The 23,852-nt window shown below is 50.4% G+C and overlaps 1 protein-coding gene across 1 annotated transcript; it reads right to left on the bottom strand.

The window, feature by feature from the left end:
- Window positions 1-2,446: 2,446 nt before the first annotated feature.
- LOC133341974 (G protein-activated inward rectifier potassium channel 4-like) lies at window positions 2,447-22,088 on the bottom strand. Its single transcript, XM_061550809.1, has 4 exons — window positions 22,048-22,088; window positions 21,605-21,691; window positions 10,935-11,911; window positions 2,447-8,776 (listed from the first exon to the last, which is right to left on the bottom strand). Exons 3-4 carry the CDS (start codon window positions 11,875-11,877, stop codon window positions 8,442-8,444), a joined length of 1,278 nt encoding a protein of 425 aa, XP_061406793.1. The 5' UTR covers window positions 11,878-11,911; window positions 21,605-21,691; window positions 22,048-22,088; the 3' UTR covers window positions 2,447-8,441.
- Between the last annotated feature and the right edge of the window lie 1,764 nt (window positions 22,089-23,852).

The raw sequence follows: 23,852 nt of genomic DNA, 5'->3' as shown, positions 1-23,852 counted from the left end.
CCTCCATGTTTACATGTGCGTAGTGATATTGGCTTGATTTTGGCTCTGACCTACTTACATTTTCGATGCTGATTGGTTGAAAATCTAGCTCAACAGTTTTATATGTCTCAATACGCAGTCAATATAGTGCGCCAATAAATTACACTTTTCTCATTAACTGCAGGATAATGCGTGGAGAACTTTTTGCTTGGATACCTTTTATTAACGTTGAACATATTGAGCAAAAGAAAAAGTAGTGCCCCATTTGTCAGAACGAAACTGAACGATACAGCTCACGTACAGCGGCCTATATGGACCTGAAACCTCAATTTCCCTGTACAAGAATACGGGTAAGAGAATACTGTAATTAAATGTAAGCAGATTTTTGAAGATGCGTGCAGTGGCTACGTTACTTGAACGTTCGCTTTTGTGAATACTGAGATTTAGCGTTGAGGAGGCTCTTGTTGAGTGGGGCCGTGCGTGGGAAGGACGTGTCGGCGGATCCTGCATCTCCTCCACCCCCATGGGATCCACACACACGGCTCGCGTTGTTTGGTCCAGCGCTGCGCTATATATAGGCGTTGTCGCTGAATAATATTAGCAGGGTTTAAACGTGCCCATTCTTGAACCCTCCTAATATTATTACCTCCCAGTGAAGGCTGCAACTGGCGACGGCAGTGAGCGCGCGGTGCCCGTGCTGTGAAAGAAGTCCCCGCGGCTCTCTCACGCGGGGCCCGTGGTGCAAATTGATTTTTCCACCCCCGGCGAGTTACTGCATAGCCACTTCGACCCCCAGAGAGACCGGGGAACGACGTGGCTATGGGAACGTCGCGCTGTCGCGGTGCCTCCTGCTGCTGTGGTGTCGGCTGTTTGTGGCGGATGTTCCGATAGTTTTTTTTTTATACTGGTAGGAACCTCCTGGTTACACCAGCCCACAGGGGATTATTGTGTCCGTCGTGCAGCGAGGGGCTGGATGGGGATGGGAGGGTGGGGAGGGGTTGGGTGGGGAGGGTGGGGCTGGGTGGGGAGGGTGGGGAGGGGCTGGGTGGGGGTGGGAGGGGTGGGACTGGGTGGGGAGGGGCTGGTCACCCCGTGGTGCCCTTTTAAAACTCAACGTTTAACCTACTCACGCCAGCTTGTGCCCGCCCTCACAGTCGGGCATATTTGCGGAATACACCACGCCGCCGTTCACCCTGGCCATTGATCGAGCAACCCAACGTTCCAACCAGCTCCCTCCGCAGGAATGTGTTTAATTATTTACGCTGGGAGACCTCAAGCGAGTCTTCAGGATTCTCGAGGGTTCTTCCAGGTTTTAGCAGTAGGTGGGGGGGGGGGGTATTGCTGCTGTGTGTGATCCTAATTGAGTAATTTTCAGGTCATACATTGTATGCTTTGTTTAGCTATTGGAGAAAAACTGGAGAACCCAGAGGAAACCCATGCAAACAAGGGGGAGAACATACAAATTACACACAGAAAGGCGCTCGAGTTGGGAATCGAACCCATGTCCTTCTTGCTGTGGGGCAGAACAAATGGTAACCACTGCACCACCACTCTGCCACCCAATGAGGTGGGTGGGACCTTACCACAAGCCCCACTTGATGCAAGCACTTGCCTGGGTGGTTGTGGAGTGGATTGGCAATGTGCTCGTGGCCATCTCCCATTTGGCAGCAGAGATTTCACTCTGAATCGCTCGAGCAGCATATTTTCATCGGCTGCGTAAAGTTGCATGGAAGCTGCCTAGCCTGTAACTCCACACGAAGCTCCGGGTCTTCTCGGCTTCCACCATACCACTTATTCCTATGCTTTTTAAACGTTAACCCCTTTCCAGGAAAATTCAGACTGATTGTATGGGGAATGCACATATCCTTGAAAGTTCTGCACACAGATGTGGATACCGTCCCATCATGAGTGTCTATGGCAGGAAAGGATGCTTTGGCTGGGCCAGGTAGCAGTGTCCCATGATCCACATTTCTCTGTGCTGGCCAACGTTATACCCTCCCTTCTCGCCACGGTGGCAAGATGTTCACTGCCTCGCCAGGTATACAGGCCGTGGGTTTGATCCCGACCCTGGATGCCTGTTGTATATTTGCAGTGTGCATGTCTGTCTCTCCCCCCCGTGGTCGCGTTGATTTTTCTCCAGGTCCTGCGGTTTTTCCCTCCACATTTAGGCAACATGACTTTAGAGTATTTGGCTGCTGTACATTTCTACATAAGCTACTTCGTTGAGCTATCATGTGTGGCCATGTCGTTTCTGAAAAAGAGCTACATAGCTCAGTGGGCCTTACCTGGGTAAAATAAAAAAATATATAGTTTAATTTATACTAAAATGCGAAGGCGATTTTCTTTGGGTCTTTCGGTAAAGTCACTTAGATAGGTTCAAATTAATTTTAAAAAATTAACGAAGGCGATGTTGGGCAGTATGGGAAGATGCGTGGAGGTGCGAGAACCAATACTTGTGACCATCGGACATATTGTATAACATTTATTCACATGCATCAATACTCTTTGCAGTTTAACATAATCTTTAATGTAAGTAATGTACATACCAACACTTGCAGGTGGAGGTGTGGGGGTAAAGAAGGGTGTTCATCAAACAACGTTATGATAATAGTATGCTTCAAATAAACGATGCAAAATGATTTCAAAACCCATCTCCACATGTCAACATTGGCTTCGTAATAAAAAAATCTTACAGCCACAATGACCTTGTCATCACGTGCCAATAAAACAATCCTCACCACTGAACAACAACAGTTTCACCCTTTATTGTGGATCATTAGCAATGCCAGCTGAGTGTGTTGTATCGGACGACGCGCTCATCCGTGGCCTCGTTCCTAGGTGACCTCTTTCAGTCGCTGGCGCCACCATCGGGGCCTTTGGCCTCGCCTGTTCAGGGCGCAGCGCCAGCACCAGAGACCCTGGTGAGCGAGCTGCCATGGGTGAAACTTGTCCCTCTACGAACTTTGGCGGGTAAATCTCTCGAAGCATTTGAGTGCTGGTGATTTCTAACAAGGGTAAATCCCGTGCACATCCCGTTCCCATAAACATGCAGTCGCTTGAGATATTTAAAATCCCTCCTGACCAAGTGAGGCTGCCGTTCTTCAAACGTGGCTTGGGAATCCAACATCGTACTTTTTGGATCCAGGTCTGGTGTCAATTCACATTTGTTGTCTACTTCCCGTTTCAAAATGTTAGCGTAATTTTTTTACCAAGAATTTTCAAAGACAAGTTATGTATTTTTTTTCATCTTTGTTGTAAAAAATAACATTTTGCATGTGTCGACACACGTGCTTGATGGATGCCATGTAGTGTGTTGGGCGAAAGTTAAACAGGAGAGCAGAATATGTTTACACACTCAGGAAAGTCTGGTTCTGGTAGAACACAGGAACACAGCAACCACTGTATATGGCTTCACGCACTCATGCCCAGCGGCTCTGTTGCACCGGGGGCCATTCGGCCCGCCTGCAGGGCAGATTCTAGCCTCCAAGTGTGTGATAAAACGTTCAGGACGAGTGGCGGAAAACACGATAAACACCGATTGCAAATTCAAACGTGGTATAAACCAACGAAGTTTAACAACATTACCGATGGTTAAAGTGCGACTCTACATTTCCCGTGTCGTGACCTGGTGACATGGGTGTGTGGTTGGGGACCTGATGTATTATTGCACGCATATAGATCCCTACAGTGTTCATATAGATCCCTACAGTGTTCACTCGCGAGTATAAAACCTCAACAAAGTTCCCTAACACAGGGTAATTGTGACACATGTATCAAATTTATATTACAGTTATAATCCATGCAAATTACAAGTATTTTACTCCAATATAAAGTGTTTTTTCCAAGCATGGAATGCAATTGTAGAGTTGTGGTGACTTCATAAGTTATACGCAGCTTATCCGGTCGTGAGTTCTTCGTGTGTCCATGTGGGCAAACTGCATTTAAAATATTGGCATATTGTTTCTTCAGTTTCCACAAAGATCAATTTCTGGTTAATGTTAAAAGCAACAATCGTTGTATCAGATGTTCCACAGCTATGAATCATTCACTGGAGATTACCAAGAGTTGTGTGAAAGCTTCAATATGAATTCACGCGGGGATACCACGACAGCAATGTCTCCGATTCTTTGAACCGGCGTCCATTTTATTCAACGGATACAAATTCATCTTATGGCGGGACCCCGGGATCCCATAAGCCCCCGGCTCTCGCATAAACAGTGTTGCGACGTCATTTTATGTCTGTTGAAGGCGAGCAACACGGCAATCTATTCCTCTCGACGAGCTCTACACGATGCGTTAATCAAAGTTTAAAAGTTTTGTTAATGACTACGGCAAGTTTGGAAACGACGGGTGCTTGGTGAAGAACGAGAGGATTGATTTCTGGTGGGTCGTGGCGTTTATGTGCGCGGTGGGACGGAGTCGCCAATTTTTTTTTACGATTTTTACTTCTGTTTATTCGGGACCCCAGGGTCCCACCATAAGGTTCAAATATTGACCTAACGATGTACAGTAGGAGGATCGCACGGCCCCATCCATTGCAGGGCCGCGATTTCTGACACCCAAAAAAAGTTCGGTGGCTGGGGTCCTGTGACGGACGCCCCACGCGGGCAACGTTTAAAAAAAGGGCACCGCCATCTCCCAGAGCCAACTGCTCGTAGGTGGCCATGCAGTGGCGATTGTCCCCTTCTATTCAGGCCGTGACAGAACGCTGACCCCCCCGCCCCCACCCCCCGTACTATCTCAAGTTCGTAGACAAGGAGGGGACTATTGCTGCATGTTCATAATGCGGCTGCTAGCATGTTAACCAGAATACCTTCACATCATATTACGCCTGTGTTGATCTCCCTGCACTGGCTTCCAGTTTGACATAAAATACAGTTTAAAATCCTATTGTTCACTTACAAAGCAGTGAACCATCATCTTGCTCCAGCCTACATCACTGACATGCTGCACCCATGTCCCCTCAACGTCCCTAAGAACTGGGGATGTAGATCTTCTCTGCATTCCCAGGGTCGAGGCTTTGGTCTAAGGGTGACCGACATTTTCCCGTGTAGCCCTCAGGCTATGGAACGCTCTTCCACAAGATATCAGGATCTCTCAGTCTGTGGACATTTTAAAAATGCATCTTAAAACCTATTTATACGCTTATTAAACTTTTAGTTGATTTAGTAAATGGATTATAATATAATTGTTTTGATGCTGCATGTCTGCTGCTGCTGTGTCCTGGACGGCGCTTTGTGATCCTTGATGAAAAGCCGCTCTATTAATGGAATTATTATGATTGTGTTGAACGATTTCCAGGTGTTCGCGACGCGTTCACGGGCCATGGGGATGCCACTGGCGCATGTCATCGCGACCAACACTTCCCGCCCTCCACAGGTGCCGTGCGGCCGTCTTACATTTTTTATTGGCTGTACAATTTTTTTGGGAGAAAACTGAACTATTACTCTCGAGATATTGTGCATAATGTGCAATCGCGTTCGGGTTGAAGTTTTCACAAAGATATTTGCGTTTGGTAATGAATATCGTTTCTGAACAACATGAATTTATGTCTAAATTTGGGCGATTGTGAAGTTACCAGAACATGTGTCAAACAAATTCTAGGGAAACAAATGTCCTAAAACTATTCATTCTGAATGATGAACTCAGCGGGGATGGCATGAATGGTGGTAGAGGGGTGATTGGAAGCGCATTTGAGAAGCAAAGATGCGCTCCCGATCAGGGAGAGGGACATGCTCCCGATTTCTTATCAATCCTAAGAGTCCGGAAGTCACGACGAGTTGCGACATTCCATACCATCCCAAAAACACATTTACTTTGGATTTCGGAAAAGAATGGTGACGTGACATTACCGACCTATTGAACTTCTTTCACACCGTACGTAGCCAACTGTGCTCATCAGAGGTGCTAATAGGAGGTGCTAATATGGCATTGCTTATTAGCACCTCGTGATCTCATGCCACTGTTGTTAGCCCGCATTTACATGAACAGTGTTACATAAATGATCGTAACATCTGAAAACGATCCGACATTCTCCTTATAAACCCAGATTTTTTAAAATCCAGAATTGATTCCGATCTGGTTCATTGGTCAGCACTAACGACAGTGCCCTTGAACACCTGCACATTGGGAGAGGGTGATCTCTTGTTGTTTTTGTGTCCTCTGAAGGCATAAAAACAGTGTTCAATTTGTCACAGAATGGATATGCAATGTGGTAACAAATGCATGAATTCTGGAACCATTGATAAACTGCTGGATGTGAGCGAGTTTGTGATGACGCCAGACATTGTAAGTCAGCTGGCACATCAACATCGCTCGTATTGATGGTCAATTTGAATGGCAGATGAGCAGAAATAAAGAGCATCAGTGGTTATAGGGACAGATAAAGTAACGGCTTTTTCGTTAACCCATGACCATTTGACTTTATGAAGCGTTCCCATTGGGTCCCAAAATGATTTGTGTTTGTGGTTCCTCATTCATGGAATTCCTTTAGGAAGGCAATTAATGCATTTAATCGTTCATCGACAGTGCCAGTGAAACTTGGATTGATCGCTATGAGCCAGAGGGTGGGAGCCTGGGCGAACTCAGTTCATCCTCACAGCAGTTGTTTTTTGGTATGCCATCGAACAAAGATGGTTACTGCATCGCTGGCTTTGAGATGCACTTCTGCGGAAGCAACTGGAGCTATGCACTTTTAAATAATCAAGATTTAAAACTCGTTTCTTTATAACTACTTTTTATGTTTAGTTTGTTGTCCTTCTCGCGCATCTCCGATTAGCACGGCTGGCTACGTACGGTGCGAAAGAAGTTCAACATACTAAACTAAACAATTTTTATTTTACCAGGTAAGGCCCACTGAACGATATAGCTTTTTCAGAAGAGACCTGGCCACAAATGATAGCTCATGGTAAGTGGCTTATCATGTGGATATTTTTTGCAACTACATATTCTTCTTGCATGTTTCTAAATGTGGAGGGAAAAACCGAAAGACCCAAATAAAATCTACATGACCATGGGGAGAACATGCAAACTCCCAATATACAGGCATCAGGGTTGAGATTGAACCCACGACCTTCTGTATACTAGGCGGGGGGGGGGGGGGGGTTAGTTAACATCTCGCCACCGTGACGCCATTGTATGCATTCGTACATTGAACAGAGACACCCAGGCTCTTGAGTCACCTCGAGCCTCAGCCCTCGAGTGCGTTGTGCAATTTGTGGCGGCGGCCCATCGGTCGTGCGTTCATGGCGCCGCTTGTTGAGGAGCCCTGTGGTTTGACTCCAGCAGGCCTCCCTGGTTAATACTGCGGATAGATTTCAAAAGAGAAAATACTCACAAATAAACTTACTTGGGAAACACATGGCAAGGTTGCTCTGTCCTGAGAAAATTTAGCAGGATCCTCCTGAGAGAGAACCTTGAGACTCATGGAGGCTTTACTGGGTAGTAGTAATAAGCAGAGTAGTAATAAAGTCAGTTGGCTGGCCGGAAAATCTCCAGGCCATCGCAGTGCTTGTGTTGGGACTTGGAGCCGGACATTTGTTGAAAATGCCACGAACTCTTGAGAAAGGAAGCGGCGTCTCGGCTGGATAACGCTCCCTGCTACCCTCCTACCACCATGGCTGAAGTAAACGGCAAAAGGGCTTCATGTAGAATACCGAATCACGGCTACTAGCATGGGCCCTGGGCCAGTGTCGGCCGGTCGTTTTAGAGAGCGGCGGCTGCCCTGCTTAATGGAAATGCCCTCTCGTACTACAAGTGCTCTGTCACTCAAAACTATTTTGTCAAACCGTGTCTCTGCCACGTAGAGACCGAGTCATCGCGTCACCGTAGAGCCTCCACTGCTGACCCAGCACGGCTGGGTGTGGTGGTCGAACCTTCGTGAGGCCGCGTGGTTGTCTCGCCACGTGGCCGCGCTGCACTTGCGCTGAGCCATTCCGTGGAGCCACGCCAGGGCCCCGTGGCTCGTCGCGTAAGACGGCAGCCGCCCACCGAGCGGGGTTCGCTGCAGTACGATGCAGTTACCGTGGCAATGCAGTTACCATGGCGATGCAGTAAACGGGCCGAGTTCTAAGTTAATTTAAATACCGAGAGGAACGTGTCGTGTTTCTTTATAAATATAATGAGCAAACACCCTTTAAATGTGTTTAGACGGAGTGCGTAGAAGTCGATTTCCCCGAAGGCGGACACTACGAGAGAGAGAATCTTCAGTTAAGGCAAGGGTGGTCGAGACAAGTCATGTAAATTTTCTCCGTACGGGGTACACCGGTAACATCGATCGTAGCTCAAACATCTGCGAAACACTGTCCCCAGATCGGAATGTGGCGTGGCAAAACGGCTCGGGCTCGTCACTCAAACGCTCATGTCCCTCTCTCCCCACCCGACGCCCCCCCCTTACGGCCGCCGCCTTCAACAAATGCGCAAACCCCCTCAACGCCACCGCTGCCACCACGACACCCGGCACCTCACATGCTCGGCTCGCTGCCCATCTTGGCCACGTCCCCATTCTGCTCGCTCTGCTCGCTCCCCCCAGGCGCGCCACTCTCATGAGCCTCGCCGTCGGGGCCCTGCGCGAGCTGGCGGCTGGAGATGGACGGCGCCCGCCGCTCCGCCTCGCTGCGGCTCGCCGTCTCGGCGAAGTCGCGTGCGCTACACGCTGGGGTGCTGCACTCGTAGGTGTCGTGGAAGGTATCGTAGTCCACCTGATAGAAGCCCTCCTCCAGCGTGAGCACGGGCAGGAAGCGGTGGCCCCACAGAACCTCGGCCTCCAGGTAGGAGCTGCGAGCCTGACACGTCATGCCTGGAGCGGGGAGCAGGGCGGTTTCAAATCTCGGTTGTGGTAAGGGTCGACTCAGCCACACCCCCCCACCGCAGGGTTGATAAAATTAAAAACGCTTTGTAGAGAAGTCAACATTGGTCGTGCTACGGCAGTGTTCTTCATTGCAACGTCAGCGGGCCTCTGGTGGCCTTTAGTGCGGCCCCGGACGTGCAGCCCCCGACAATACACAGATGGTGACATTATCATCGTGCTGCTCTCAATTGGTTCAAATGTGTGGCGGCCCTCGCACTGATGATTTTTTTATGGACGAAAGTGTGCCCCCCCCCCCCTTTGAAAATGAGTGAAGAACGCTGGCCTATGGGCAGACTCTCCCCCGACGTAAGATGCAGAATTTCCACCACTGGCTCTGCGAGGATGTAAACGAGAGACAAGCGCCACTGCCTCAGTGCTCACTCGAGCAGCAGCTGACTGCTGGGACGTTGCGGGGCATTGGTGGCAAGGACAGGCTGGGACCCGGGACTCCAAGTAGCGTAACGAGCGTGGGGCAGGCATGGAGTGCCTTGCCCCCCCCCCTCCCCCCCGTGTGGCCAAAGCTATGAGTTGGGCCCCCCTTGACAACCACCATGAGATTTGTTTTTAACAACAGTGGAAAAGAACAACAACACGTATTTAAGACGCGGTTTAATTAATTATTTCATGAAAAAAATTCATTTACGTTCCAAGTTTTATTTTAATTCAATTAGAGCGGTAAAGTTTGGCGACTGTACGAGACAAATCAAACATGGGGGCCCCACCTCTACCGATTGCCGCACCCGCCTGAGCTGATAATGTAGTTACTGCGCCACTGCGTACTCCTGAATAGTGGCGACCTCTGTCATAGAGGGTGATCGTAGTCATGGAGGAGTGGCATTCTTAGTGTCTCGGGAAACAGTTTCGGTAACAGTTTTAGGCGATTTTTAGACGGCACCATTTCACACAAATAATCACACTTGGGCCCTCAAAGTGCAAGTGAAGAGACCGCTCAGGGAGTTGCTCCCACAGCAGCAAGCCAGACGATGAAGAAGCCGATCAGGGTTGAGAGGAAAGTACCCCCAACGAGGTTACAATGCTCGTCAGCTACGTGATGGGTGAGGCGAACGCACTCATAGGGGGCAGAGATGAGGTGGAGATTGGTTAATTGCTCATGGTAGTGAGGGGAGGGCGGCACCAGAGGGGGTGAGGGTCTCTATATCTGGGCTTGCAGCCAGCCCACGCGTTGGACTCGACTCTTATCATGAATGGGAAATATAGGACATGGATGTGGAGAAGAAAACAGGACAGACAGTCTCAGCTGTACACTTAGGACAGACGGTACAAGTGAGGCATTAACGCAACATGACAGTGTGAATGTTTACCTGGCAGTATAAACACAATACTGATGTGCACTGCGTGTAGAACAGCTGAAACACACGAGAGAGACAGCACGAGAGAGACAGCACAAGAGAGACAGCACGAGAGAGACAGCACGAGAGAGACAGCACGAGAGAGACAGCACGAGAGAGACAGCACGAGAGAGACAGCACGAGAGAGACAGCACGAGAGAGACAGCACGCGAGAGACAGTACGAGAGAGACAGCACGAGAGAGAGTACGAGAGAGACAGCACGAGAGAGACAGCACGAGAGACAGCACGAGAGAGAGTACAAGAGAGACAGCACGAGAGAGACAGCACGAGAGAGACAGCACGAGAGAGACAGCACGAGAGAGACAGCACGAGAGAGACAGCACAAGAGAGACAGCACGAGATAGAGAGAGTACAAGAGAAACAGCACGAGAGAGACAGCACGAGAGAGACAGCACGAGAGAGACAGCACGAGAGAGACAGCACAAGAGAGACAGCACGAGAGAGACAGCACGAGAGAGACAGCACGAGAGAGAGAGAGTACAAGAAAGACAGCACGAGAGAGACAGCATGAGAGAGACAGCACGAGAGAGACAGCACGAGAGAGAGAGAGTACAAGAGAGACAGCACGAGAGAGAGACAACAAAAAAAGACGGCACAAGACAGACATCGCAAGAGACATCACAAGAAAGACAGCACGACAGAGACAGCACGAGAGAGACATCGCAAGAGACAGACAGGAAACACAAAAGAAGGAATCTGCCGCAGCACACGGTGTGCCAGCGGTGGGGACACTCACCGGTGGCCTCCACCATGCCCTCCAGGATCACGACAATCTCAAACTCTTCCTTCTTCAGCTGGTCACGCGACATCTCCCAGAAGGGGCTCTGCTCGTTAATTTCATGGCAGATGATGAGCGGCGAGACGAGGAAGAGGCGGTCATCCCCCGTGTCGAAGCCCACGTTGATGTCCGTCTGGTTGAGGGGGATGAACTCCCCCTCCTTGGTCTGCTTGGACTTCATCAGCTTGGCTCGAATGGACGCCTCCACGATGTGCGAATTCCTCAAGTCGCCCACGCGGAACATGAGGCAGAGCTTCCCGTCCCTCAGGGAGATGACCGCATTGTTGGAGAACATCAGTGTCTCGGCGCGCTTCTTGGGCTGCGATATTTTGACGAACATGCAGCCCACCATGAAGGCATTGACAATGGAGCCCAGGATGGCCTGCACCAGCAGCAGGATGATCCCCTCGGGACAGCGGTCGGTGATCACCCGGTGGCCATAGCCGATGGTTGTCTCCGTCTCGATGGAGAATAAAAAGGCAGACACGAAGCCATTCAGATTGTCCACGCAGGGCGTCCACGAATTGTCGCCGATGTGATCCAGGTCCCCGCGGATGTACGCAATCAGCCACCAAATGAATCCGAAGAAAAGCCATGTGATCGTGTATGCCAGGGTGAAGACCAGGAGGTTGAAGCGCCACTTGAGGTCGACGAGCGTGGTGAAGAGGTCGGTGAAGTAGCGGTATGTCTCGCGCATGTTGCCGTGGTGCACGTTGCACTTGCCGTCCTTGGAGACATACCGCTGGCGCCGCTTCTTGCCGGCGTCGGCGAGCAGCCGCGTCCGGTCCGTGTGCACCTTGGGGCCCCCGCGGCACTGCTTGGGCACCTTGGTCGCAGGCCGCACCGAGACGCCGCTGTGTTCTACGTCGCCCTCCATGAACGCTCGCGAGTCGTCTCGCATGGTGTGGGCGGCGATGCGCCAGGCGGTGGAGTTCCTGGAACAAGGGAGGAACGTATGTTTGTGTTATGTGTGCATGTGTATGTATGTTGAACATCTTTCGCACCATACGGAGCCAACTGTGCTAATCGTATGTGTGGGGGAAGGATAACAAACAAAACACAACAAGCAGATGTAAATAAATTAGTTTTAAATTTAGATTTAAGAGTACATAAGCTCCAGTGGCTTCCTAATATCGGAAGGAAGAACGTTACAGACGGCCGCAGAAGCACATCCAGAAGTGCATCTGAAAGCATGCGATGTGTTTGTTCCTTTCTCATGTGACACCATTCCAAAACGTTCCTGCCTCCTGCTTCATCTGCGAAGGGGAGAAAGTGCAGCAGGAAATAAATGCTCTCAAGCTGGGCCAGAGGGGCCGTGGAGAATGAGCGACCACCCACCGGAGAAACGTAGAAAGCCTTGGTTAGTGGAGCGGAAAGTGTCGGAGAGGAGTAGGGTGCGATGAGAAAGGAGAGGAGAGGAAGGAGAGTGCGTGGAGGGGAATAGCGTGTGATGAGAGAACACAAGAGGTAGGGAGAGACTCATTCATGGAGGATCTTGAAGACGGTGAGTGTGATCTAAACGTCGATTTGAGATTGGTTTGGGAACTAATCTTGGAATTGGAGCATTGTGGTTATATGGCCATGTTTGGGGGTACGGGTGACAATTATGGCAATGACATTTTGAATAATCTGAAGTGTGGAGAGGTGAGGGATGTGGGGAGGTGAGGGATGTGGGGAGGTGAGGGATGAGGGGAGGTGAGGGATGAGGGGAGGTGAGGGATGAGGGGAGGTGAGGAATGAGGGGAGGTGAGGAATGAGGGGAGGTGAGGGATGTGGGGAGGTGAGGAATGTGGGGAGGTGATGGATGAGGGGAGGTGAGGAATGAGGGGAGGTGAGGGATGTGGGGAGGTGAGGAATGTGGGGAGGTGATGGATGAGGGGAGGTGAGGGATGAGGGGAGGTGAGAGATGTGGGGAGGTGAGGGATGAGGGGAGGTGAGGGATGAGGGGAGGTGAGGGATGAGGGGAGGTGAGAGATGTGGGGAGGTGAAGGATGTGGGGAGGTGAGGGATGAGGGGAGGTGAGGGATGAGGGGAGGGATGTGGAGAGGCCCTAATGAAGAGAGTCGCAGGAGTCAAGTCGGGATGAAACCAGGGATAAGGGTCTGAGTGACAGCTAGGGTAGGGAGATAGTAGAATTTGGGAGATGTTGCAATAGACGGAGTGATGAGCTTCTCTAGGGAAGCAGGAGACATCGAGAAGAGTAAGCGGGCGAGGGTGGAGCCTTGCAGGACACCGCAGCCCGGGAGTGTCTGAGTGGAGCAGAGGCCAGGGTGGGGACACGGAGATGGGTGGGGGGGGGGTAGCGGTCTGGGGTGCCAGGTCCAGGAGAATAAGGATTTAAAATGGATCCATGGTCTGTGGGGAGACCATCATTAACTCCATGTAGGGGAGCAGTAGAATGGCCGCTGTGGATACGAGAGTTTACTGGCGCCTGGAGAACATGGAGAGAGTGGTTTGGACGTTTTCACAACCCTTACTCCGCCATAAACACGTCCACACTCTCTTAAACACACACACACTTACACCCAAAGAAAACAAGGCCTTGACGAGGTCAATAAAGCAGATATGTAGGTCCATGCAGAGACAAAGATCCCCACATAGCCTGAACAGACTTTTGGGGCAAGTGCTGTTAGCGAGTGAGCACTAGTGAAAGCCAGCACAGCACATGAGGGCAGCCAGCACCCATGCCCGGCCGCCTTTGTCTCCCTCATGGCAATATTTACATATCGCACCAGGTAATCATTTGAGGCTGAGTCAGCCTAGGGGCGGCCAAGGACAAGTTCAGATAATCGTCACTGGTGTAGGTAGTCGTGGACGGATTGTGTAACCAGATGGGCTGTGTAGCCAGATGGATTGTGTAACCAAATGGGCTGTGTAACCAGATGGATTGTGTAATTAGATGGATTGTGTAACCAGATGGATTGTGTAACCAGATGGGCTGTGTAACCAGAAGGGCTGTGCAACCAGATGGATTGTGTAGAGGCGACAGGACACAGACGAGAACTGATGTGGCCCGGCCGACCACACCTGAAGCAGGTGGCTGTGGTTCTCCAGGGCGGAAGGGGCTTCCCCTCTCGCCAACTCCATCCCGTCGGCCTTCTGAGGTAGCCCCTCCCATGCGGCCCATAACTGTACACCGCAGCCACCATCTCCACCTCCCGGCATGTTGGCCCCTGTGCCTCGGCGTCCCCTGTTCAAGCCGCCACCTTGGGCTATTGCTGCATGCTTTCGTGGGCCTGAATCCACCAGGCCATCTTCAAGGACATCAATTCGTCGTCCCCCGTGATCGTTAGGACGACCCCCAACTCCTGCGCCAACGAAAGCAGCCTCTCCACTGCCGTCCGGTCCATGTGAGGATACGCCTCCTGCCCCAACGCCAGCAGAGCGTTATAAAAAGCGAGAGGCGTCTCGGCCTCCCCCCGCTTCTGCTGCAAAAATCTACTGCAAGCGGTGTACGGCGGGTCGAAGACTGCCGCAATTTGGACGTATGCCCACTGTAAAGTTGACCGATCACCTTCCGGGATTGCCTGGAATGCCGCCAACGCATAGTTGTTGAGGGCCGTCGGTAGGGCTCGCAGGGCCTCCTGTTCCGTCCACCCGACGGACAACAAAGCTGCTTTGAAGCTATGATGAAACGCCGTCCAATCACCTTCCGCCGCCATGAACTCCCGAATGGGAGACAGCCGTTGTGGTCAGAACGCGGCTCCTTGCATCGCCGCCTTAGCTTTGTCCCACGTCCCGCTCCAAATGGTGCCTGCCGACCATACCATGCCCTCTGCGGGCAAAATGGCGCCCGGCAACCGCGTGGTCTCCGCCGTGGGAATCGCCGCTGCAGGCGGCAGCTCCTACGTGCCCCGCGGCCCACTCCCAGTGGCACCCGCAGACAACGCAATGCCCTCTGCGGGCGAAATGGCGGTCGGCAACCGCGTTGTTGCCACCGCGGGAACCGCTGCTGTCGGTGGCAGCTCCAGCGAGCCCTGCGGCCCATGCCAAATGGCACCCGCCTACCATACTGTGCCCTCCGCGGGCGAAATGGCAGCCGGCAACCGTGTGGTCTCCGCTGCGGGAACTGCCGCTGAATACAGCCGCTCCGGCGAGTGCCGCGGCCCACTCGCCGACCCTTGGACATCAGGCGCGAATGTGGAGAGCTGCGCGACCAGCTGGCCGATGGTCACGATGAGCAGGTTGAGGCAGCCAACCTCCTCGCGCCACCCATTCTCGGCTCGCATCTCCGGAGGATCGGCGCCCCTCTCCCGTTGATCCGCAGCCGCCACTCCCGCGCCCAAGGGGTTTGTAACCAGGGTCCCAGGTCCCAGGGCTGTCCGAGGGATAACCGTCTCGCCGTCCTTGTCCTCTGATGAGACTATGGGTGGGTTCCTCTTCCTGGATAACTTCGACATTGCGACTTATACCCTAATGCCCGTCAAATTTTCCAAGCACTTCTGACACGAGTTGTAGTGTCAACGATTTAGGGACAAAGTTTATAGCAGGAACCTTCTTTATTAACAACTTCCATGGTCTCGTCCACACACTCTCCACAGTAGGTTAGCCTAGTCTGTACACAACACTAGCCGTCTAACACTGACAGCGCTGACTGAGATAGCCAACTACTATCCTTCGTAGCGCAATATCTAGCGGAGACGTTAGCGATGATGGCGACAAGACAACAGCGACAACGAGACGAGTCCACTCCAAGAACCGGCAGCCTCAAGTTCCCGCTCTCGGCTCCTTTTATGCTACCAACGTGGCCTGGCTCCGCCCTGACTTCGCCTCCCTTCTCAAACCTGCTAGCAGGTTCCAGGGGTCTCCAGATGGGGTCCTCCGCGACCCTTGCCCTAGTTCCTCCTCTCTGCCAACACACCGTGCACACCCCCACCGGCGTGTGTACTGTCTGTCCACCACAGTTGCCGCTGCTGTCCACCAGGCAGCATATTACACTACGTTTGTATATACAGATCGTCATGCACACTGCATATACATTGTGTATACAGATCGTCATGCACACTGCATATACATTGTGTATACAGATCGTCATGCACACTGCATATACATTGTAGATGTAGTGACATATGACGTCCCAAATGTGTCAGGACACTAACGAGCATAGTGACATATGACGTTGGCTCGGTACGGGTACTGTATGCGGGGTGTCACGGAGGTCGCGTCAGGCCGTGAGACTCTGCGTGAATCCAACAGGACACGTGACCAGACAAAGGGGGGCTAGGGGCCCCAGGGGGGAGCTTGGTGGTCACGTGGTAAGGGGCCCGTACCTTCCCAAAGGATCGGGAAGGGGGGCATGGCCGAGGGCGGGGCCGGCCATGCCACAGCAGTTATAAGCGGGGCGTGAAGTGAGAGCTGGGCTGTTCAACCCTGGGATGAAGACGCCATCAGCGGTCCTCGAGTCTCCGGGCTTCGTCCGTGACCAGGCAACCTGCTAACCTGCCCTGGTCACGTTATGTAGTATTTCCCCCGAGTGTTAGTTAACTAGGGATGGTGGTCACCACCTTATGTATCGTGTTGAGTTGGTTAAGTGTTAATAAATAGTGTTGCCTCCAAGTTGAGTGTATGCCTCAATCGAACCATTGTATATACAGATCGTCATGCACACTGCATATACATTGTATATACAGATCGTCATGCACACTGCATCTACATTGTATATACAGATCGTCATGCACACTGCATCTACATTGTATATACAGATCGTCATGCACACTGCATCTACATTGTATATACAGATCGTCATGCACACTGCATATACATTGTGTATACAGATCGTCATGCACACTGCATATACATTGTGTATACAGATCGTCATGCACACTGCATCTACATTGTATATACAGATCGTCATGCACACTGCATATACATTGTGTATACAGATCGTCATGCACACTGCATATACATTGTATATACAGATCGTCATGCACACTGCATCTACATTGTATATACAGATCGTCATGCACACTGCATCTACACTGTATATACAGATCGTCATGCACACTGCAAATACATTGTGTATACAGATCGTCATGCACACTGCATATACATTGTGTATACAGATCGTCATGCACACTGCATCTACATTGTATATACAGATCGTCATGCACACTGCATATACATTGTGTATACAGATCATCATGCACACATCATCTACATTGTGTATACAGATCGTCATGCACACAGCATATATATTGTATATACAGATCGTCATGCACACAGCATATACATTGTATATACAGATCGTCATGCACACAGCATATACATTGTGTATACAGATCGTCATGCACATTGCATCTACATTGTATATACAGATCGTCATGCACATTGCATCTACATTGTATATACAGATCGTCATGCACATTGCATCTACATTGTATATACAGATCGTCATGCACACAGCATATACATTGTATATACAGATCGTCATGCACACTGCATCTACATTGTATATACAGATCGTCATGCACACTGCATCTACATTGTGTATACAGATCGTCATGCACACTGCATATACATTGTGTATACAGATCGTCATGCACACTGCATATACATTGTATATACAGATCGTCATGCACACTGCATCTACATTGTATATACAGATCGTCATGCACACTGCATCTACATTGTATATACAGATCGTCATGCACACTGCATATACATTGTGTATACAGATCGTCATGCACACTGCATATACATTGTGTATACAGATCGTCATGCACACTGCATATACATTGTGTATACAGATCGTCATGCACACTGCATATACATTGTGTATACAGATCGTCATGCACACTGCATCTACATTGTATATACAGATCGTCATGCACACTGCATCTACATTGTATATACAGATCGTCATGCACACTGCATCTACATTGTATATACAGATCGTCATGCACACTGCATATACATTGTGTATACAGATCGTCATGCACACTGCATATACATTGTGTATACAGATCGTCATGCACACTGCATATACATTGTGTATACAGATCGTCATGCACACTGCATATACATTGTGTATACAGATCGTCATGCACACTGCATCTACATTGTATATACAGATCGTCATGCACACTGCATCTACATTGTATATACAGATCGTCATGCACACTGCATATACATTGTATATACAGATCGTCATGCACACTGCATATACATTGTGTATACAGATCGTCATGCACACTGCATCTACATTGTATATACAGATCGTCATGCACACAGCATATACATTGTATATACAGATCGTCATGCACACAGCATATACATTGTATATACAGATCGTCATGCACACAGCATATACATTGTGTATACAGATCGTCATGCACACTGCATCTACATTGTATATACAGATCGTCATGCACACTGCATCTACATTGTATATACACAGATCGTCATGCACACTGCATCTACATTGTATATACAGATCGTCATGCACACTCCATCTACATTGTATATACAGATCGTCATGCACACTGCATCTACATTGTGTATACAGATCGTCATGCACACTGCATATATATTGTATATACAGATCGTCATGCACACAGCATATACATTGTATATACAGATCGTCATGCACACAGCATATACATTGTATATACAGATCGTGATGCACACTGCATCTACATTGTATATACAGATCGTCATGCACACTGCATCTACATTGTATATACAGATCGTCATGCACACTGCATCTACATTGTATATACAGATCGTCATGCACACTGCATCTACATTGTGTATACAGATCGTCAGGCACACTGCATATACATTGTGTATACAGATCGTCATGCACACTGCATATACATTGTGTATACAGATCGTCATGCACACTGCATCTACATTGTGTATACAGATCGTCATGCACACTGCATCTACATTGTGTATACAGATCGTCATGCACACTGCATATAAATTGTGTATACAGATCGTCATGCACACTGCATATACATTGTATATACAGATCGTCATGCACACTGCATCTACATTGTATATACAGATCGTCATGCACACTGCATCTACATTGTATATACAGATCGTCATGCACACTCAATATACATTGTGTATACAGATCGTCATGCACACTGCATCTACATTGTGTATACAGATCGTCATGCACACTGAATATACATTGTATATACAGATCGTCATGCACACTGCATCTACATTGTATATACAGATCGTCATGCACACTGCATATACATTGTATATACAGATCGTCATGCACACTGCATATACATTGTGTATACAGATCGTCATGCACACTGCATCTACATTGTATATACAGATCGTCATGCACACAGCATATACATTGTATATACAGATCGTCATGCACACAGCATATACATTGTGTATACAGATCGTCATGCACACTGCATCTACATTGTATATACAGATCGTCATGCACACAGCATATACATTGCATATACAGATCGTCATGCACACAGCATATACAATGTATATACAGATCGTCATGCACACAGCATATACATTGTGTATACAGATCGTCATGCACACTGCATCTACATTGTATATACAGATCGTCATGCACACTGCATATACATTGTATATACAGATCGTCATGCACACTGCATATACATTGTATATACAGATCGTCATGCACACTGCATATACATTGTATATACAGATCGTCATACACATTGCATATACATTGTGTATACAGATCGTCATGCACACTGCATCTACATTGTGTATACAGATCGTCATGCACACTGCATCTACATTGTATATACAGATCGTCATGCACACTGCATATACATTGTGTATACAGATCGTCATGCACACTGCATATACATTGTGTATACAGATCGTCATGCACACTGCATCTACATTGTGTATACAGATCGTCATGCACACTGCATCTACATTGTATATACAGATAGGCATACATTGTGTATACAGATCGCCATGTAAAAAATAATAGGCGTTAGTCTTTCTGACAATTAAACAGCTTTTAAGATGTTCAAACACCAAATAGATTCATTTTACAAGGCACCAAAGACTGCATTAACCACATGTCCTTGTGGCAAAACATATCAACAAACATGCTCTGATAATATTTGCATTTGTTTTGCAATATACCACGTGTATATTCTATATACTTAATATATACAGATCGCCATGTGTATTGATGCCTTCACCTCAGCAGTCTAAGCCGATGTACGTGTTGTTGTGGGCTTGTGTATCACCACTGTGTTGTTGCGTGCCTCCCCTAGGTCGACTCAGCCTCAAATGAGTACCTGGTGCGGTGTAAACATCGTCACTGGAAAGACAAAGGCGGCCGGGCGTGGTTCTGGTCACCCCCCCCCCTGTCTACCGTGCCTTCATAAGTGCTGCTCGCTAACAGCACTTTCCCCAACAGGCTACACGGGGAATCTTCGTCTTTGTTGTTGTGTGTGTGTGCTTGTGCACCACTGCCGACGCAGCAGCAGCATCATCCCCACAACAAGAGATGGTTGCTGTGTAATGTTTGAGAAGGTGCGCTGCTGCTACTGCTGCTGTTGTCGGCAGCGAAGAGCCGCGAGCCATCTCCGAGTTCCGACTCCTCTGGTGACCTCGGGGCGAATTATCCGTGAGAACAACCTCCGCGCGATTCCAGCCCAGCCGTGTGCTCCCCGCAGTGGCCTTCAACGACGGTTCTCTGGATGTTGCTGCTGTTGTTGTTTTACGCCGTGATTGGTGAGCGCCAAAAGTGAACTGCGCCCAATTTCCATTGAATGAAAAATGTCTTTGCAAAAGCACACACGGGGGATACCGCGCGGGACTGCATTCGAAACCATCTCAGAGCCCACCCCCCCATCATCATGATGAGTACTGCATCGTGATGAGTACTGAATCGGTAAGAGGTCGGCTCTGAGCCCCCACCTCCACCTGCTCCTCACCCCAGTCTGTCACGGGGCGTCATTGTGGAGCGGATTTCCCAGCTCCGGATAAACAAACAAATAAACAATCACACCCCACATCCTCCATCATTGCGCGGATCGGAGGCCTCACTGGGTAGTGCGGCGCGGTAGAGCTTGTGTTTATAGCGCTGGTGATTGATGCTAGCGCTGGTGATGCTAGCGCTGGTGATGCGTGCGCTGGTGATTGATTCTAGCGCTGGTGATTGATTCTAGCGCTGGTGATTGATTCTAGCGCTGGTGATTGATTCTAGCGCTGGTATGATTGATTCTAGCGCTGGTGATTGATTCTAGCGCTGGTGATTGATTCTAGCGTTGGTGATTGATTCTAGTGCTCGTGATTCTAGCGCTGGTGATGCAAGCGCTGGTGATTCACGCTCGATCCGCGTTCATGCAGCGCACTATCTCGAGTCGCAATCGAGGCGGCGACAGTGGCGGTGGTGAAGATGAATCCGACAATGGCCAAGATCCTCCTCCTCGCACCGCAACCATCCCTCTCATTCACAGCGAGATGTCCCCGTGATCACCTCTCCCACCTCCTCCTCCTCTCCCACCTCATCGTCACCGCAAACAGAGGACGCCATCATTCGCGGCGACATCAGGTGAAGCGGGTGGACAAGAGACGCGTAAATAACAATGGCACGGGGGGGGGGGTAGTGGTGGGGGGTGATCGCCTTAAATCGCTGTCCGCGTGAGTACCTTTGGAGAGAGCCGGGAGGGCGGCTCAGCCTTGCATCGCCGTGCAGCCGAGACGAGGCGTGGAGAGAGGAAGACGCGCGGTGTTGTCTGTGTTAGAGAGCGCGGGGCGATAGCGAGAGGGGAGTTAGCGCAAGAGACACGACCGTACGGTGTGGGAGGGGGGGGCACTGTGCCTCTTCCTCGCGCGGCAGAAGAGTCGAGGCGAGAGGAGGAGCGGGGGAGGAGGAGTATGAGGCGGGGGGCTGGGGGGCGGATGATGTCAGAAGGGGGAGGAGGACTGAGTCTCGGGAGCCGGGGACAACGAGGCCGCGCTGCGCTGTGGACGCGGTCGCACATTGGGCACCCTATGCCCCAATTAACGGCGCGGGCTAATTAAGACCGGGCTAATTTAAGGGACACGCTCGATCCGCTGCTGGCGCGACGACCGCGAGTTATCCCCGCACCCTAGCAATGGCTTGGCCCCCGTGGTTGTCACGCGTCGTGTCCGCGACACCGACTCGGGTCCCCGGCAGAGGAAGCGAGGAGAGTCGCATCAGCAGTGGAGGTGCCGAGCAGAGACCCCGCACAAATTCCAGAGAGCCTGCACAGATCCCACATAGATCCCACATAGATCCCACAGAGATCCCACATGATCCCATACAGATCCCACAGAGATCTCACACAGAACCCGCAGAGACCCCGGACAGATCCCACAGAGACCCCACAGAGTTCCCGCAGAGAACCCACACAGATCCCATACAGACCCCACAAAGTTCCCGCAGGGATCCCACACTCGCACAGATCCCACAGAGATCCCGCAGAGATTCCACACAGATCCCACATACCCGACACAGATCTCGTAGAGCCCCCGGACAGATGGCACACAGATCCCACAGAGATCCCACGTAGATCCTACACAGATCCCGCAGAGACTCCAGATAGATCCCACACAGATCCCACAGAGTTCCCGCAGAGATCCCACACAGATCCCACCAAGAGCCTGAACAGATCCCACAGAGATCTGACAGAGAACCCGCACATATCCCACAGAGATCCCACAGAGTTCACGCAGGGATCCCACACAGATCCCACAGAAATCCAACAGAGAGCCTGCACAGATCCCACGGAGATCCCACATAGATCTCACACAGATCCCGTAGAGCCCCCGGACAGATGCCACACAGATCCCACATAGATCCCGCAGAGATCCCGCACAGATCCCGTAGAGATCCCACAGAGCTCCCACAGAGAGCCCGCAGAGATCTTACACAGATCCCACATAGATCCCGCAGAGATCCCGTACAGATCCCACACAGATAACCACATAGATCCCGCAGGGTACCCACACAGATCCCGCAGGAAGCCCGGACAGATGCCACCCAGATCCCACAGAGATCCCACACAGATCCCGCACATATCCCGCAGAGATCCCACAAAGCTCCCGCAGAGAGCCCGCAGAGATCCCACCGATGTCTGTCCGAAATAACGTGAGTCGTGTTCAGCAGAATTCTCTACGAGGGGGTGAGGGATGAGGGGGGCAGCTATTTGGTCTCTTATGAAGATTCATAGGGGCGTGTTTGGTGTACGTGTGGTGTGTGGTGTACGTGGAGTGAGGTGTGTGTGGCAGACGGCAGCGCTGTGGTGAGCAGTGCCGTGGGAGGAGGGCCTTTTTAGACTGGCCATTCCTCTCATGGCGTTTGCAACCACCACAGCGGCCAAATTGGGGTTCTGGATGGGTGTGAGGGGCTGGTAACCCCTCCACCTTCAATTAATGACCACAAAACCACGACTGAAAATTTTAATTAATAAGCTTGTGCCGGAGACCCTGGGGGGACAGGCGTCTATGACGTTTCCTGACCAAACCCCATTTGGCGGAGCCAGGAGACTGAATCCTTACCCTCGGGGTTCCTCCAGAAACAACAAAATACCACTATGGGTGGCCACGTGGAATGTTCGAACGCTCACTGCGGAGGAGAGGCTGCCACTCCTCTGTCGGGAGCTGGACCGGTACCACCTGGATCTCTGTAGTATTCAGGAGGTCTGGTGGACCAGCTCGGGCTCCTGCCACCATGAGGGGTGGACAGTCCTCTACTCGGGGCAGGAAATTGCCAAACAACAGGGAGTAGCTCTTCTTCTGTAAGCCCCAGGCTACTTTGGGCTCGCCTTCCCATCAACAAGAGGCAAGGAGTGGTGGTCGTGGTTACTTATGCCCCCACTGAAGACAAACATCCGTGGAGGGATGCAGGCAAGGCCGATGAGTCAGATGCCT

Source organism: Lethenteron reissneri, chromosome 13 (genome assembly GCF_015708825.2).
Source record: "Lethenteron reissneri isolate LAM-NWPU_2019-01 chromosome 13, ASM1570882v1, whole genome shotgun sequence".
NCBI lineage: Eukaryota > Metazoa > Chordata > Hyperoartia > Petromyzontiformes > Petromyzontidae > Lethenteron > Lethenteron reissneri.
The sequence above is the reverse complement of the archived record's forward strand: the minus strand, read 5'-3'. Positions and strand labels throughout refer to the sequence as shown.